The 17657-nt window shown below is 46.0% G+C and overlaps 3 protein-coding genes across 3 annotated transcripts; all 3 read left to right on the forward strand.

Moving 5' to 3' along the window:
- Positions 97 to 3866, forward strand: LOC8071806. The gene is made up of 3 exons (XM_002449363.2): positions 97 to 766; positions 1007 to 1075; positions 1174 to 3866. Exons 1-3 carry the CDS (start codon positions 175 to 177, stop codon positions 3864 to 3866), a joined length of 3354 nt encoding a protein of 1117 aa, XP_002449408.2. The 5' UTR covers positions 97 to 174.
- LOC110435897 (ATP-dependent DNA helicase PIF1-like) lies at positions 3910 to 5547 on the forward strand. The gene has a single exon (XM_021461995.1). The coding sequence runs from the start codon at positions 3910 to 3912 to the stop codon at positions 5545 to 5547; it is 1638 nt and encodes a 545-aa protein (XP_021317670.1).
- On the forward strand, positions 6040 to 16924 carry LOC8071807 (ER membrane protein complex subunit 10). The gene is made up of 9 exons (XM_002449364.2): positions 6040 to 6441; positions 8580 to 8642; positions 8735 to 8830; positions 9183 to 9230; positions 9760 to 9831; positions 10500 to 10558; positions 15881 to 15971; positions 16077 to 16244; positions 16644 to 16924. The coding sequence occupies exons 1-8, from the start codon at positions 6112 to 6114 to the stop codon at positions 16212 to 16214; spliced, it is 897 nt and encodes a 298-aa protein (XP_002449409.1). The 5' UTR covers positions 6040 to 6111; the 3' UTR covers positions 16215 to 16244; positions 16644 to 16924.

Consider the following 17657-nt stretch of genomic DNA (forward strand, 5'->3'; position numbering starts at 1 on the left):
GTCTCGGTTGTCTTGCTACTTTTTTAACTCAAACACAACTATGTAGGTGATGATGCAATTACCGCTCGCAACATAGTTAATCAAGAAATACAGTCACAATGCACCCATGTTTCAACAGTAGGCATAACCGATTACGATGCTTCACATAAGAGAGAGTTAACAAATGAGCAAGTCATGGCTGGTCGTGAAAGATTCAGGACGACATATGCAGACATGACTACAAGGTTTAGGAATACATATGCAAACAAGACACCTGAGCAACGGGAACAAAGGCGCAAGCAACAGAGGCTTTACAATAAAACTCCATCTCGAAAAGAGGCAATGAAAGTGACTACAAACCGCTCCAGGGAGGTGCAGAGACACACCTTAAACAATGAGTCCATTGCAATGGAAAATCCACTCTTTAATCCGAAGATGGTGTGGCCCGGTGCAAACTCATCTAGGCCTCATGGACCCATAGTAAGCCCCAGCGATTGGATTATCCCAGAATCTACTGCAACACCTATTTGCTTCCCACAACCTACTGAGGAGACAAATGTTGTTGTTGATGATGATGATGGATGCGGTGATGTACTACTTGGTCATATGACACATAGACAAAATGTTACATTTGGGCAAAGAAATGCATTATTAGCCCATCGTAACACTATGTTTGAGCGTCGCATCGGTCAAAACATGGGAGTAGCTAACAATGATGATGAATGCATGAAGATAGACCATGCGGATGAAGAAACGCCCTTAACTCAGTCAACCGTGACCAACAACAGTAAGTAACAAGACCTCCCTACCCCCGTTCCTTGACATGGAACAACTTTATTCCTATCTCAACCATGTCAATTATGTGATTGACAGAAAACGTTGGATCAAGCAATCAAAATGCATCAGCTACACCCACACAACTTTTATTTGATGACACTAGTATTTTGCACTACTTTTTGCATTCTTTATTTACTTTCCTTTAATGTTACCTAAGTTGTAATATATCATGGCACTGTGGTGATCACAGATGATGATGAGGGCGATATATTTGAAGAGGATGAGGAAGAGGATGAGGGATACTTGTTTGCTGGTCAAGGTATTTGTAAATAGTATTTGTAAACAAATACCTATTACCTTTCTAAACATCCACTCCTTTATCTGACCTTCATTTTTATGTTCAAATCATTTCAATAGATGAATCAGATGATGATGTCCAAAGTGATACTACTGAGGAAGACACAACTTCTAACCCTGAAGGACCTGACCCGTATGAGATGGTGTATAGTAACATGCCCCAAGAGACACATATGCTAAAACCTGTCCCAGATTGCCACCATTGTGGAGCGAAGAGGTTTCCAAAAGAACCTCCTGGGTTTTGTTGCCGCAACAGAAAGGTTGAGTTGAATGCACCCGTCGTACCAAACCAGCTCATGAGGCTTTGGACGAGCTCTGATGCGGATGCTAGGCACTTTCGTAGCAATATCAGGTTTTTCAATGGCCACTTCTCTTTCACTTCCTTGTATTGTCGCCTCGATAGTGCTACTGCTAACATTAGAAATAGTGGCATATATACCTTTCGTGCACATGGCATGATCTATCACAACATAAGGTCATTTGGTATAGAAGATGGTAAGGAGCCCAGACATCTTGAGCTTTACTTCTATGATGATGATCCGAGCCTTGAGCACCGGTATCGAAGGTGTCGTGAAGAGCAGTATAAAAAAGATAAAGAAGTTATAGACAGACTGGTGGCCATCCTTCGTGACAACCCGTACTCACAACATTTGAGGAGTCTAGGGCAAGCTGAACACCTCGAGGACTATCATCTTACACTTAACCTTGATCAGCGATTGGACCAAAGGACATACAACATACCGCTGGCTTCGGAGGTGGCTGCTGTTTGGATCGAGGGTAGTGAACTCCTTGGTCAATTTGAGAATAGTGTAGTCCTACATGGGAAAGATAGGAGCAGGCATGGCATCCGATCATACCATGGATGCTATGATGCTCTTTCATACCCACTCTTCTTCCCTAGAGGTGAGCTTGGATGGCATATGGATATCCCAAAGAAAGGTGTTACTATGGAGGATGTCAACGTGGCTCGTGCCCTGCGTAAGGCTCGTAGTGGTACTGAAGAAGAAGAAACAGGTTTGTTTATCTTCTTATACTTTTCATGTATATCAAACCATTATCACAAGAACACCTCTAATACCATAGTTTTTGTAGACTCTACGGGAAATTTATGTGTTTCTGTGCGTGACTACTACTGCTACAAGTTCCAGATACGACCAGGAATCTTTAATCCCATACTTCATGGCAAGCGTCTTTTCCAACAATTTGCAGTGGACACATACATCAAAATCGAGAGTTCTCGATTGGATTACATATGCAATCATCAAACTGAGATTAGGGCCGACCTCTACCAAGGATTGGTTGATAGCCTGCATGCTGGTGAGGGTAGATCAGAAGCTGTTGGAAAGCGGACCGTGATGCCTTCGTCGTTTATCGGAGGCCCGAGGGACATGAGGCGTAGGTACATGGATGCCATGGCACTGGTGCGAAGGTTTGGGAAACCAGACATCTTCCTGACTATGACATGTAATCCAAAGTGGGATGAGATCACGCGTGAGTTGTACCCTGGACAAACACCACAGGATCGTCCAGACCTTATTGATCGGGTCTTTAGGGCAAAACTGGAAGAGCTTAAGCACGTGTTGTTAAAAAAGGATATCCTTGGAAAGGTCCGTGCACACGTGTATGTTGTGGAGTTCCAGAAGAGGGGTCTACCGCATGCACATTTTTTGCTAATCATGGACAGACGCTACAAGATCACGTGCCCAGAGCAGTATGACCTACTCATCTCTGCCGAGCTCCCAAACAAGAAGAAGTATCCAGACTTGTATAAAATGGTTACAAAGCATATGATGCATGGCCCTTGTGGAGTACTTAATCGCAACTGCCCATGCACAAAGGGCCGTGAATCATGCAAGAACCATTACCCACGACCTTTCTGTGATGCCACATTACAAGGCAAGGATTCATACCCAGTTTATAGACGACGTGATGATGGTAGAAAAGAAAAAGTTCGTGGGCATGAGCTTGACAATAGATGGGTCGTGCCTTACAACCCATACCTCCTACGTTTGTTCAATTGCCACATCAATGTTGAAGCATGTGGGAGCATCAAGGCCGTCAAGTATTTGTTTAAGTACATTTACAAGGGTCATGACCGCACGTCTGTAGCTGTGAGAGAGGCTAACAAGGAGGACAATGAAGGAAACATCGATGAGATCAAACAGTACAGGGATGCTAGATGGGTAACTCCACCAGAAGCCTTATGGAGGATATATGGTTTTGATATAAGTGATAGGTCCCCTTCAGTGTTGTCCTTGCAGCTCCATCTTCCTGACATGCACATGGTATCATTTCATCGACGTGAAGGTGTTCGACGAGTGCTTAATCGTCCAGGTGTTGAAAGGTCGATGCTTACAACCTTCTTCGAGAAGAACAACACATCTGAACATGCCCGTGGTATATTGTATCGGGACTTTCCTGAGTACTATAAGTGGGACTCACAAGGTAAACAATGGATTAGGAGGGCGCAAAAGAATCATTTAAGACAGATTGGAAGAGTTGTATGTGCCAATCCGGCTGAAGGGGAGCGTTACTATCTTAGGGTGCTTCTAAATCATGTGGTTGGTGCTACCTCGTTCACTGATCTAAGGACGGTGTCTGGCGAACTCCTACCGACTTTCCGTGAAGCTGCAGAAAGAAGGGGCTTCATTGAAGCGGACAACACGCTGCACGAGGGCCTTGCTGAAGCTACTCTATGGATGATGCCATATGCACTGCGAAGGCTCTTTGCAACAATCTTGGTTTTTTTGTGAGCCGAGTGATGTATTAAAACTCTGGGAAAAGCATAAGGAGGCAATGTCAGAGGACTACAGGCGCAATAACCAATCAACCTTTGCGGTGGAGCAGATGGTCCTCATAGATATTCGAAAGTTGTTAGAATCAATGCAGAAGGACATAAAGATGTACCCACTTCCTGATATCGATGACACATATGATCCATCCGGTGATATTCCCAGGGAGATTTTTGAGGAGGCTAGCGTTGAGGCAAGCATTGATGACATGGCACTATCAAAGACCCTTAACAAGGAGCAGCGGGCTGCCTACAATGAGATTATGTCTGCTATTGATACCGATCATGGGGGTTTGTTCTTTGTGGATGGACCTGGCGGCACAGGAAAGACTTATCTATATAGGGCCCTACTCGCTACTATACGTAGTCAGAACAAGATTGCTGTGGCAACAGCAACATCTGGTGTTGCTGCGTCAATAATGCCTGGTGGTAGAACCGCCCACTCACGCTTCAAGATTCCCCTCACCCTCGATAATGGAGCCTTTTGTACCTTCACAAAACAGAGTGGTACTGCCAAGCTGCTTCAGACCGCATCCCTTATTATTTGGGACGAGGTGACAATGATGAAGAGACAAGGTGTTGAGGCGCTAGACAACAGCCTCCGTGATATCATGGACCGTCCTAACCTCCCGTTTGGGGGGAAGACTATGGTGTTTGGTGGAGATTTTAGGCAGGTTCTCCCAGTTGTTCGAAGAGGGTCTAGGGCACAAATAGTTGGTGCCTCACTGCGGATGTCGTACCTTTGGAATTCCATGCGACATCTCAAATTGGTGCGCAACATGAGGGCAAAGAACGATCCATGGTTTGCAGAATACTTGCTACGTATTGGGGGAGGCTCTGAGGAGGCTAATTGTAATGGTGAAATCCACCTTCCTGATGATATATGCATACCACAGAATGGAAAAGACGGTGATCTTGATATGTTAATTGACTGCATATTTCCTGCCCTCAATGCCAATATGTCAGACAAGAGCTACATCACCTCACGAGCAATATTATCTGCGCGGAACGACTCTGTTGATATGATTAACATGAAGATGATAAGTCGTTTCCAAGGGGATGAGATGGTGTACCATAGCTTTGATAGTGTCGTGGATGATCCACACAACCACTACCCATCTGAGTTCCTCAACACTTTGACCCCCAATGGTCTTCCTCCACATGTGTTAAAGCTTAAGATTGGGTGTCCGATCATATTGCTAAGGAACATCGACCCTGCAGGTGGACTTTGCAATGGAACCAGACTGGTGGTTCGAGGGTTCCAAAGAAATATTATCGATGCAGAAATTATGGTTGGAGACCATGCCGGAAAGCGAATCTTCCTACCACGGATTCCGTTATGTCCCTCGGATGATGAGATGTTTCCGTTCCAGTTCAAGAGGAAGCAGTTTCCTATTAGACTCAGTTTTGCCATGACGATTAACAAAGCACAGGGGCAGACTCTTCCCAATGTTGGTGTGTATTTGCCTGAACCAGTGTTCTCTCATGGCCAGCTGTATGTTGCGCTATCTAGAGCCACTGCCAGATTGAATATCAGGATCCTTGCTGTCCTGCCCAGTGATACGAATGATAAGAAAAATAATACAAAAATAAATGGTACATACACAAAAAATATTGTCTACAAAGAGGTCCTCACTCTATGAAAAGGTATTATCTTCTATTTTGTATAAATGTTATATTTTCTTACATTTGTGTCCTTTGTTACTAACATTTGTTGTATGATTGTATCCATTTGCATTTTAGATAATAGAAGAAGTCTGGGAACAATAGAAGACACGTAGCGTATGATGATCTTGTGTATATCTTATTGATTGGATGTACTCATTATATTATAATATATTTTTAATAACTATATGACTTTATGTTTAATTTGTAACATGATGATTATTATTTCTACCATGCCTCTTTTCTTCTATGGTTAATATTTAGCTTTATGTAAAAAAATATTAATGAATGGATGAGATTTTATATATGTTCTACACGTGAGGTTATCTATCATGAGATTCTATATATACCCGTAGCAACGCACGTGCACTTAACTAGTTAAAATAGAAGTCTTAAATCTGATTTTTTTTTATAATTGATGGAGGTAAATTGGACAGTTGGAATGTTAAAATTGATTTTTTTGGCATGAAAACCTCGACCGATCTGTCCGACTCCGATCTCTCTCCGAGTCCACTCCAAGCCTTTTCCTCCGCCTTCTCGCCATGGCGCCGCCCTGCCGCTCTCTACTCGCCCTCGCCGCTCTCCTACTTCTCTCTCTTTCCCTTGCCGCCGCCGCCTTCCAGTCCGACGAGCTCCTCCTCAACGACGACGACGAGTTCGAGGGCGTCGGCGCCCGCCCCTCCGTTCCCTCCCCGCCGGCGGCCCCGGCGATCTCCTCCTCCCGCCGCAGATCCGCGGACGCGCCGTTGCCCGGGGCAGGCGAGTCCAACGCAGTGCAGTTCACGCTCGAGCACGACCTTGGCGACGGCAAGGGCTTCGTCCCAGCTGGAACCTTCTCGGCCCGCCTCAAGACCTTCGCCCACGGCACGCAGGTGGGTCTTACCGTCTTAGTCTCTCTCTTTGGTTGCTATATCTTGGTTGTTTGGTTGGTTCGCCTGTATGGTTGGCCTGGTTACGCTCTGGTCAATGGATCTGGGATGGCTAGCTCTTAGCTAGTTCTGGATCGTGATTTCGGATGCCTTAACATTATTCGTAGATGTTCTGTTCCTGTTAGCTTGGTCGGGAGAGGTAGTGAATCATTTGCTTTGGGTTGTTATGATAAGTGTGAGTTGAGAATTGGATCTTATGATGGTGTATGTGTTCTACCGACAGTGCAACCAAGATATAGCTGACTATTAAAAAAAGACTAATATTTTTATTTAAATTAGAAAAGGGTATAAGATAATAATTAAAGAGCACTGATATCATATATCGTGCTGCCTCCAAATCATAAATCACAAGTAGATCCCATGAAGCTTAGTCTAGTGTGACATACAAAATTTGTGGTTAACACCACTAGCATGGGCCTGAGGTTGTTTAGCTTGGAAATTACTTAGCATTGTCTCATTTAGACAAATGACATTCCCCTACCATTAGGAAGGTTCTTTATATGTGGATAACTGAGTTGGTATTTGGTTATATGGAGAGTATCCCAGGGACAGGAAATACTCCCTCTGTTCTGTAATATAGCACATTCTAGCATTCAAAATTTGTCCTCAAATATAAGGCATTCTAGAAGCCAGAAATCAGTTTTGCATTTAAAACTTTCCATTTATCAACAAATCATCACTAATCTTGTTGATGATAGTGTCTTATTTGGAAATAAAGTAAGGGCACATGCGTCTTTTGTTTTCTCTCTTAATCTGTCCTAAAAGTTATAGAATGCACTATATTACAGGATGGAGGGAGTATTTGACATTAAATTAAAGACAGAGAATTGGCATGTAGATAAGGAAATAAAGTCTTCAAACATTAGACTATCAGCTGCTATGTTCAATTTCTTTGTTTATCTTACATACTGCGGAATTTATTGGGTGGGGACAGTGAAAACATCATCCCGATTTCGAATCATATGTTTCAAGATTTACAAGAATAATAATTACAAATGGACACGGGGCTGGGCATACAACAGATTTTTGGTGTGGTCTGCTGAATCACCATTAACTAAGCCTGTATTTTTACCCTGTATCTCATCCAATTATACAACAGCACCTCCTGCCTACATATATACTTAATTTCATATATGTCAGAAATAAACTCGGAACAGAGTTAGTCCTGATGATACCTCGCATTTAATCATGGCCCTAGCACATCACAACTTTTTGCATGTATGAAAATACCTTATATGCATTAACTTCCATGTCTGTTCCTGTTAAGCACATGATATCCAATTTTAAATATCTTTTACTTGTTTATCATTTTGTTAAAGTAATGCATACTCTATGCCTTGTAGTTGTACTTTAGAGGGGGATAGTACATGGGATTGCAATCTGTTATGAACTGAACACAATCAAAATCTGATCTGCCCAGAACCTTCATGGAATCATTCCTTCTCGTTTTAGCTCATATTTGCACAAGGCCTATTATTATAGTACCTTTTGGCTTCATTATTTTGGACTTTGATGTCTGCCCCAGTTTTCAAATGGCCCAAAATCACAGCAGCTTATCTAGATGCTTTCTACAGTGGTTTATTTTAATGGAACTGTGTTGCACAAAAGTCAAAAAGTAAAATGGAATGTTTATTCGTAACTGAGAGTTGGCAATACAATTTCACAAAGTTTAGGAGCAAGCCATAACCTTCCTTTGCAAAATGCAACATGCATTGATTAGGCTTGAAACTTTGGTGATCCTATAGTCTGTACATCATTTTGCTGTGGATTATTTTTTCTGTATACTTGATTCACTATATATGACAATAAGATTTATTGTGAATTATGTGCTTCCAGTAAATATTTACTTTCAATCAATGATGGTTGACTTTTGGTTATGTTTGCTAGAGTTCTAATTTGACCAGTTTCGTTGGTGAATATAACCACCTATGCTCACTGTAGATATGAGCTAAGAGAGCTAAATTTCTTATTTGACTTATGTTATGGATTTGTTAGATATCTAGTTTCTCACTTCAACAGTAAATGCTGTAAATGCAAGCGAGGAAAACTATTTCCCTAACTGTACTATTCTTATGGATCAGACCCTCACTAAGCTTCGCTTTACAAGGAATGATTTAAATGAGGATGATAAAGTGGCTTTCAAGGTAACTTCTTGTCCACAGTTTTTACCCTGATTTCTTGGACAATCTATTTTTTTCAACTAATTTGGTGCTTATGCATTTGTTTGTCACTGAAGAAACTGCTTCAGGAAGATGGCTTTTATACAATTAGGCTGCCATCTAATGTGTTGGACACTACAAAGAAACATAATGTTGCTTCTTCAATCAAAGCTGTAAGTTGACTACAGAGTTCATCAGTGTGTTTCTGTTTACTATGATCATAAAATAAGCCCAATACTCCAATTATCTGTTCTTCAAATCATTGTACCAACTGAAACCTGTAAAATAAGGCATGTTTTAAAAAGTGTCCCCAAATCACTGTCCTTTTGTTAGCACCTAGCGTGTACATTTTTTGTGGAACAATCAATAAATAAAACAATTAGATTAGTTATAAGAAGAAACCACTGCTTGATGTATTGCAAAAACTGTGATGTTATCTTATTATTAGAACTATTGATTTATTGTCTGATTCTAGAGTTATCCATTTCAGTTCCTTAACTGTCTTGAGTTTCTTATGTTTCTTAGAGATGCATTCCACGTGACAGTTTGGATGAACACATTGTTATCCACATGGTAACTTTCTCCATTTCATTATTTCTATTCATATATCTTGTTCTTTAAAATTTGTTTATAATGATGGGAAATTTTGGGATAGCCTAGAAACTTTATGTATGTAATAACATCAATTGATGCATTTAGCTAACTTTATTTTGTTTTACATTATCACCGCCCAAATCTCCAGTATTGATAGAGAGCAGAAGATGCACCTTGTGCTCATTTTTTCTAGCACCTGTACTGATAACATAGCATGTTGATTACATGAAGTTTCTAAACATTTTCTCTATCCTTGTCATCTATTCCAAGTAGCTACTTAGAAAAAAAAATGCTGCTGCCATTTTGATAACATACTATGTCGATTACCTGAGTTTCCTAACATTTTCTCTATCCTTGTAATGGATTCCAAGTAGCTGCATGGAAAAAATGTTATTTTTTCGTACTGCAGCCATTTTGAAGAATTGCATTCCATTAGCTTTTTAGAATACCGATAAAAGTTTCCTTGGTGTTGCAATTCACATTATACTTTGCTATTGCTTATTTGCAGGATGGTGTAAATATTTTGGCAGTCAATTATGGCTCTGTTGGTGGATGCCAATACCCTAGGCCAATGAAATTGGTTAGTTTTATTTCAGGATTTATATTATGATTTATGAGTGTTCAACGGAATTAATGATTGATAGAAGGATCCTGATAACTTGTAGCCTTTTGACATTTAAATATCCTGAAATTAGTAATGTTCGCATTATGGATTGGCCTGCAATCGGAGGGAGGGAGAGGGTACAAATCATTGTTTTAAAATTAGGTTGAGGAAATAATTCAAGAGAGAGAAGGAGGGAGCAAATCATTGTTTTAAAATTACTTTGTTGAAATAATTCAATTTGAGAGGGGGGAGGGAGGGACGGAATAATTTAATTTGAGGGAGGGTACAAACCATTGTTTTAAATTTACTTTGATGAAATAATTCAATTTTGAATGAATGTCAACTGTGATTTGGTTTGGCTCTGAAGATTAGATTGCTCAAAATGGGTTAATTTGAGTTGACGTTGATTAGTTAGTTTTGACTGAAGTACGGTGAAATGCTTATTGATTTAATGTACAACACTGTGTGGTAACAAATTTCTCAAATTAAACTGTTTAGAGTTGTTCAATCTTTCACCAAACTGTGCTACATTACAACTAACACCTCTACTCTAGCACTTATTTGATCTTCTGTGGTACATTCATTGGTGATTAACAGTTTTCAAGTTTATGGTAACATATTGGCATGTTTAAATTTTGTTTCAGCCATCAAAATGGACATTCAGCTCTTACACTATCCTGAAGACTGCTGAACAGGCACCAAGGTAAATTACTACTTTCTTGAGATTACAAAAATATATTAAATAAATTGATTATTATAAAGCTGGTAATTTGTTTTAATAATAAAAATAGTTTGAATTAAGAGATCTTTTTAAGGGCATGCACAATAGATGCGGGATAATGAGCACATTACTGGAATCTCGGCATCCCATTTAAGGGCATGCACATGGCAATAGATGCTTAAATAAAGAGAGAATGATGAAGCACCACTACAAAAATCTGCGCATCCAATGGGAAAAACAATTTTATTTATGCTTAGATGACCAATGTTTTCAAGGCCTCGCCTAATAACAGATCCTCGGTATCCCTGTTGCCATGCCAAAATAAGCGGGCAGGAGGGATTGAAGGAGGGAAAAGATAGGAAGAATAAGAGGGAGATCAACCATCAAGGACAAGCAGCCACTGCATGCACCATCCTTCCTCCCACCTTATTCTTTCCTCTTTTTGTCTTCCACCACTTGGCTCGCCTTATAATCACTTTAGCATCACCTAGGCGGTTAGAAGGGGCTGGGTCACCATGTGTTATGGTGGGCAAGTCTTACCAACGTCGGAACCAAGCCAGTGGCTGATGCCCTTGCATGAGGGGAGGGGGGGGGGGGGGGGGGGCCCCCCCGGGTGGTTCCCAAGTCCCGGACGGTTAACTATTATCTAGTTTGATAAACCCATTTTTTTGGTGGGTTAAAAATATGAGGATATTCAGGAGTTTGTTACCTTTTATTATTTGTAATTGCCTATAAGGCCTAAACAGTCAAGGAATAAAGATTTAGCCAGGGAAAGAGATTTGTCTCTCTCTCGCTCCTGGCGAGTTACTGTTCATCGATCCTCTACCCTAATTCCCTGCCGTCGCCGTGTTTGGGACGATGGACCCTCTGCAAAAGACGGGCGCGAACCTCGGCGAGGAACTCATCGCGGCGAGTGAGCAATGTGTTGATGGAGTCCGTCTGAGCAGTGCCCGGCTCATAGGGCAGCAGCGACGACGGAGGACGACCGTAGACCACCTGAAACGGAGTTGTGCGGAGGGCGGAGTGGAACGAGGAGTTGTAGCAGAACTCAGCCCATGGCAGCCAATCGAGCCAATCACGGGGATGATCGCCGGTGATGCAGCGGAGGTACATAGCAATAACCTTGTTCACCGCCTCGGATTGGCCATCTGTATGGGGGTGGAACGCAGTGCTCATACGGAGCTGCACCCCAGCCAACCGGAAGAGGTCCTGCCAAACGTGACCTGTAAACACGGGGTCGCGGTCGCTGACGATCGACTCTGGGAAACCATGGAGCCGGACGATGTCGGTGAAGAAAGCACGGGCGACGGACGCCGCCGTGTACGGATGCCCCAGCGGGATGAAGTGGGCATACTTGGAGAACCTGTCGACCACCGTGAGTAGCACGCTCTTGCCATGGACCTTGGGAAGCGCCTCGATGAAGTCCATCGAGATGTCGGCCCATACTCGGGACGGCACTGGAAGTGGTTGGAGCAGACCCGCCGGGTGAAGGGCCTCTGTCTTGTTGCGCTGGCAGGTGGCGCACGCGCGCACGTAGTCGCGGACCAAGCTCTGGTCGTGTTCGATGTAGAAGTCTGCACGGAGGCGCTGAAGGGACTTCTGGATGCCCTCATGGCCGGCCGTGTGCACCAGCTGCAGTACCTCGGGCAGCAGGGCGGAAGAGGCAGGAACAAACACACGGCCCTTGTGGAGAAGAAGACCGTCCCGGACGCACCACGCCTCGCCGCGGTCTCCAGCAGCAGCGGCGTCACGCAGCACGCGCAGCTCAGGCGAGTTTGTGATCTCCTGTCGCAGATCATCGAAGAGGTGGAACGAGGGGCTGGAGATCGCTGCTAGGAGAGGAGCAGCGGTCGCCAGGATCTCGCCATCACGGCGAGAGAGGGCGTGCGCCACCGTGTTGAGCCGACCCGGGCGGTACTCAACCCTGAAATCGAAGCCAAAAAGTTTACTGACCCATTGGTGCTGCGGTATCGTGGAGAGGCGTTGATCCAACATAAATTTCAGCGCGAAGTGGTCTGTGCGCACGACGAAGTGGCGACCCCACAAGTATGGTCGCCAATGCCGCAACACTTGCACCAAGCCAATGGAGCTCGCGCTCATATGCAGCCACCTTCAAATGCCGCGCCGCAAAGGGGCGGCTGAAGAACGCCACCGGACCGGCGCCCTGGTGGAGGACAGCGCCGAAACCCGAGCCCGAGGCGTCACAGTCGACGATGAACTCGTTGTCGAAGTTGGGGAGGTGCAGCACCGGCGCGGCGGATATGGCAGCCTTTAGGGCCGAGAAGGCCCCAGTGGCTGCGTCTGTCCAGTGGAACCCCTCCTTCCTAAGGAGCAGCGTGAGAGGGGCAGCGATGGAGCCAAAATCCTTGATGAAGCGCCGGTAGTATCCGGCGAGGCCAAGGAAGCCGCGCAACCCCCTTGCGGAGCGGGGCTGTGGCCAAGCTGTCACAGCTTCCACCTTGGCACTGTCCATGGCAACCCCTGCAGCGGAGATCACGTGGCCCAAGTACTGGACTGAGGGGGTTGCGAACGCGCACTTCGACCGCTTGATGTGGAGGTGGTGTGCGCGCAGGACGTCGAGGACAGCACGGATGTCCACGACGTGCTGTAAATTAGAATGTCGTCGAAGAAGACAAGGACACACCTGCGTAAGAATGGCTGCAGCACAAAGTTCATTAGCGCCTGGAACGTCGCTGGTGCGTTGGACAGCCCGAACGGCATGACCAGAAATTCAAAATGGCCATGGTGCGTGCGGAACGCAGTGTTGGCCACATCGTCGGGGTGGACGCGGATTTGATGATAGCCCGAGCGAAGGTCCAGCTTGGTGAAGAAGCGCGCGTCGTGGAGTTCATCCAGAAGCTCCTCCACGACGGGGATCGGGAACTTGTCCTTCACTGTGGCAGTGTTCAGGGCTCGGTAGTCCACGCAGAACCGCCAAGAGGCGTCCTGCTTCTTGACGAGCAGCACTGGTGCAGAGAACGGTGAGGTGCTGGGGCGTATGATGCCCTGCTGCAGCATGTACGCACACTGTTTCTCCAGTTCATCCTTCTGGAGATGGGGGTACCGATAGGGACGCACCGCCACGGGCTCTGTGTTGGGTTTGAGGTGTATGCGGTGGTCACACGGGCGCGCTGGGGGCAGCCCGGATGGAGCAGCGAAGACGTCATCGTAGGTGGCCAGTAAGCGTTCCAGAAGCTCCTGCTCCGTGCCACGTGCAGCATGCACGCGGGCTGCGTGAAGGCGCCTGGTTGGCGGAATGTCGGAGCGAGTGGAGCCGATGCCCTTCCACAGCACCCTGCGGCCCTGGTGCGTGAACGCCATACAGAGGTCGTCGAAGTCCCACAAGATAGGGCCCAATGTGCGCAGCCAGGACACACCAAGCACCAGATCGTAGCAATCGAGGGGTATGGTGTAGCAGTCCATCGTGAAGAACTCCTCCCCGATCCGAAGGGCGACATCGCGGGCAAGGCCGCGACAAGCAACGCGGTCCCCATTGGCCACCACAACATGGGCGCCAATCGTGGAAGACCAGTCCGGCGCACTGAGCAGCCGGTAGGCTGATGAAGTTGTGCGTGGACCCGGAGTCCAGCAGCGCGGTGAACTCATGGGCGCCAATCTGGACGCGCAGCTGCATCGTGTCCTCGGTCCGGATGCCGGTAATCGCGGACAGGGAGATCAAAGGCGCCTCAGGATCAAACAGGGGCTGGGCTGCCGCGGTGGCCGCTGGGGCGACATCCTCCTCTTCTGGTGGCTCCTCCACGATGTAGTCGGCGGCCTCTAGGAAGAAGAGGCGAGCACACTTGTGGCTACGCACATACGGCTCGTCGCAGTTATAACACAGCCCTTGTTTGCGACGTTCGGCCATCTCCTCCGGCGACAAGCGCTTGAAGGCGCGAGGAAGCGGGGTTGTAGCCGACGATGTTGACGATGCTGCGCCTGCTGCGCAGCAGGACCCCGGCGCGCCCCCCGTGAGGCCGGAGCTGGAAGGGCGAGGAACGCAGCAGGGGTGTTGCGCCGCTCGTACGCACGTGCTAAACGCATGGCCCGCTGGAGGTCGCGCGGGTTGTGGAGTTCCACATCGACCCGGATGCGGTCCGGCAGCCCCCCCGTGAACAACTGCGCCTTCTGAAGCGGTGACAGGTGGCCCGCGTGCGCCGTGCGGGCCTGGAACGCTTCCATGTAGGCGTCCACGGTCAACGTGAATGGTAGGCGCGCAAGGTCCGCTAGATGGTTGGTGCTGAGTGGCGGTCCAAAGCGTTGCTGGCAGAGCAGCCGGAATTCATCCCACGACGGGCGGCCTGCATCAGATTCGAGGACAAGGTACCACTGCTGCGCCGTGCCGGTGAGGTGGTAGGACGCCAGCCATACCCGATCGGCATGACGCGTCTGCTGGCCATAGAAGAATTGTTCGCATTTGTTAAGCCAGCCAAGCGGATCCTCCTTGCCATCATAGGTGGGAAAGGAGAGTTTGTGGAAGTGGGGGACAGCTGACCCTGCTGGCTCAGGGGGGATGTGGGGCAGCGGGGGAGCGTAGGCTAGTGGCGCTGTGGACATGGCGGATGACTGCGGCGCGAAGGATGCGCCCTGCATGATGGAAGACAGCGAAGGCACCGGTGATGGGGATGCTGGGAAGGGAATATGGGTGATGGGAACGCCTGTAGAAGGAGGGAACGTGGGCTCCGAGATGGTCGGCTCCGACGCCGGGAGGGCTGGTATGCCGCCGTACCCCGGCAGCCCATACAGGAAGGGCTGCGATGAGGATCCTGGGCGACCCTCGAGCGCCGTGACGCGCAGGGACAGTTCTCCGAGCTGACGCTGCATGCCATAGATGGCCGCGGTCAACTGGTTGAAGGCGTCCGCCACCGACATTGGCGGCTGTGTAGGGGGTACAGGATGCAGCGGCGCGCTAGGCACCAGGGTCGCGGCTGGGTTGATGGGGGGTGCAGCAGAGGAGGTGGGCGATGTGGTGGTGGCGGGCGGCATGGTGGCGCCTTTACCACCTTAAGAACACTGGACAAGACAAGTCTATATAAACTCCCACATGCCTCAGTGCTAATCATAGTTGAAATGCTAAACTTCCACCGCTAATCTCAGTAGAAGCACCTCACTAATTGTTCCCGTGTATGGCTTGGTCTGGGCGTCAAACGCCTCATCATGCTACTATTCTTTTGTGAGAGCATCCACTGAGTTCCACAATGGCAAAAATTGGGAGGGTCCATGTGTTGTGCATGACCTAACAGATCTATCCCTACTGGAAGAGTCTCAAAGAAGTTTCCAAATTCTTACAATTTTTTGTGCTTGCAGAACCCCATCATTTGCAGATCAGTTAATAGAAGCTGACAATGGTCTTGGCGAAGTAATGAAACCACCTGAGAAATCTTTCTGGGCTAAATATGTGAGTAACCGCACTAAATATTTTCTGTACTTTGTTTAATATGTTCGTGTTTGTGTGTATGTATGTTTCTACGTTTTCCTTTAGTCTGACTTGTTTGTTTTGCAGTGGATGTACATCATTCCGCTTGGTCTTATTGTCATGAATGCTGTTACGGCAGCTGCCAATATACCAGAGGAAGCTGCAGGGCAGGGCCAACCTGGAGCACAACGGGCACCTGCTGCTGCTGCCGGGAGGAGAAGATGATGGCTGCCTCTATGTTTTCCCATACCACAGGTATTATCATTCGTTTAACTATCTTCACATTGTTTCTGTTTTTTTGGGTATACCTTGACTGAATCATCTGTGGTAATGCATGGTGATGCTATCTTTTGCTTGTGTTGAAACACAAAGTGTATCCAAGATGAGTTGTTGTGGTTCCTATACATCTATAGCCGTTTTTGGCCACTAGTATGCCATTGGAGACCATGAACTTTAGGACCTGAAGCTTGTCCACATATCATTTGCAGTGATGACTTCATACTTGTTAATTTGAGCTGTTGAATTTTCTGCTGATAGTTCATGCTTTCGTTCCTTGTTCATGCCGAGAATTTATTCTTTGTTTTAGAAAACAAATTATTAGTTTTTGGAATGATGAGCTTGCTTCTATCTAATTTGAAGCCTTTTGACTTTCAGATTCAGGGGTAATGGTAGGAGATTGAACCTGTCTGTACCTGGCCAGAAGAACTGGAGCTGTACTTACACGACTCATACAATAGTGCGCTGATGGGCTCTTTCTTTCTTTTCCCTGGTTGTATTGAGCTGCTCTGTTTATAGCAGAATCACCTTCAATGGTGTGGTTAAACACATTTGTTGTTGAGAAGCTGCAATCAATCTTTAACACAGTTCAAATTGTATGTTTTGATATTAAGTAGTTTGATATACGGAATTTTTGTGCTGGATGCATAGTTAGATCACCCTTATTTCGTAATAACGTAAGTTGTTTCCATGGCCAATATTCATGTTGCTCTAAAACACAGAAGCCGCTAAAGACGGATAAGCCACATTAGAGTGGCTTTACTTGCACAGGTAAAAAAAATGTATTCAGCTGTTTCGTGCGGAGTTGTTTGGCAAGGTTTTAGCTCAAGGTGCGTGAGATGCTGAAGCCAGCAGTCATGCCAAAAGTCCATTGAGCCTTTCACCACAGGGTGTCTTCCAAACACACTTCACTAGTAGGGCAAGATGAAAAACTTCAAAAGGTTTTGGACGTGCAACTCATGGTTCATCTATGAATACACAAGGCATTGGATTGGTTCACCTTTGGGGGTAATCTTTTATATTCATTACCCCTTAATTTAGATGCTACTAGGCGGCTTTGTTTGGTTGATCCTTTCACTGTCGCTTGGGGGGGGGGGGGGGGGGGGGGGAGGGGGGTCACTTGTACGGGAAGATACAAGATGATTTAAAATATTTAATTTCATATTACTAGGTTCAGCACCCATGGTTCCATTTTTTAGCATTGATGCCAACTACTTTCTCTCTACGGCTTCTCATTAGCAGCAATACATATACATGCTTGTATGCACAACTATGAGAGACGGTTTTGAACATGAAATTAATAAAAAGCGCTAGAGCAATCATCAAATTAAGGGTGATTTCTCAACAAGGGCAAACAACATTGAAATCTTTCATAGTTTTAATGAAAGTTGA

The sequence above is a fragment of the Sorghum bicolor genome, chromosome 5 (assembly GCF_000003195.3).
Source record: "Sorghum bicolor cultivar BTx623 chromosome 5, Sorghum_bicolor_NCBIv3, whole genome shotgun sequence".
Lineage (NCBI taxonomy): Eukaryota > Viridiplantae > Streptophyta > Magnoliopsida > Poales > Poaceae > Sorghum > Sorghum bicolor.

What these genes read in the sequence shown, in the direction of transcription:
- LOC110435897 (XM_021461995.1), top strand. Translation starts at nt 3,910, where the DNA reads ATGTCAGAGGACTACAGGCGCAATAACCAATCAACCTTTGCGGTGGAG.
- LOC8071807 (XM_002449364.2), top strand. Translation starts at nt 6,112, where the DNA reads ATGGCGCCGCCCTGCCGCTCTCTACTCGCCCTCGCCGCTCTCCTACTT. An exon ending in TTGCTTCTTCAATCAAAGCT is followed by an intron (nt 8,831 to 9,182) that starts GTAAGTTGACTA and finishes TATGTTTCTTAG; the next exon opens with AGATGCATTCCACGTGACAG. An exon ending in AACACATTGTTATCCACATG is followed by an intron (nt 9,231 to 9,759) that starts GTAACTTTCTCC and finishes GCTTATTTGCAG; the next exon opens with GATGGTGTAAATATTTTGGC.
- LOC8071806 (XM_002449363.2), top strand. Translation starts at nt 175, where the DNA reads ATGGCTGGTCGTGAAAGATTCAGGACGACATATGCAGACATGACTACA. An exon ending in GTCAACCGTGACCAACAACA is followed by an intron (nt 767 to 1,006) that starts GTAAGTAACAAG and finishes TGGTGATCACAG; the next exon opens with ATGATGATGAGGGCGATATA. An exon ending in ATACTTGTTTGCTGGTCAAG is followed by an intron (nt 1,076 to 1,173) that starts GTATTTGTAAAT and finishes TCATTTCAATAG; the next exon opens with ATGAATCAGATGATGATGTC.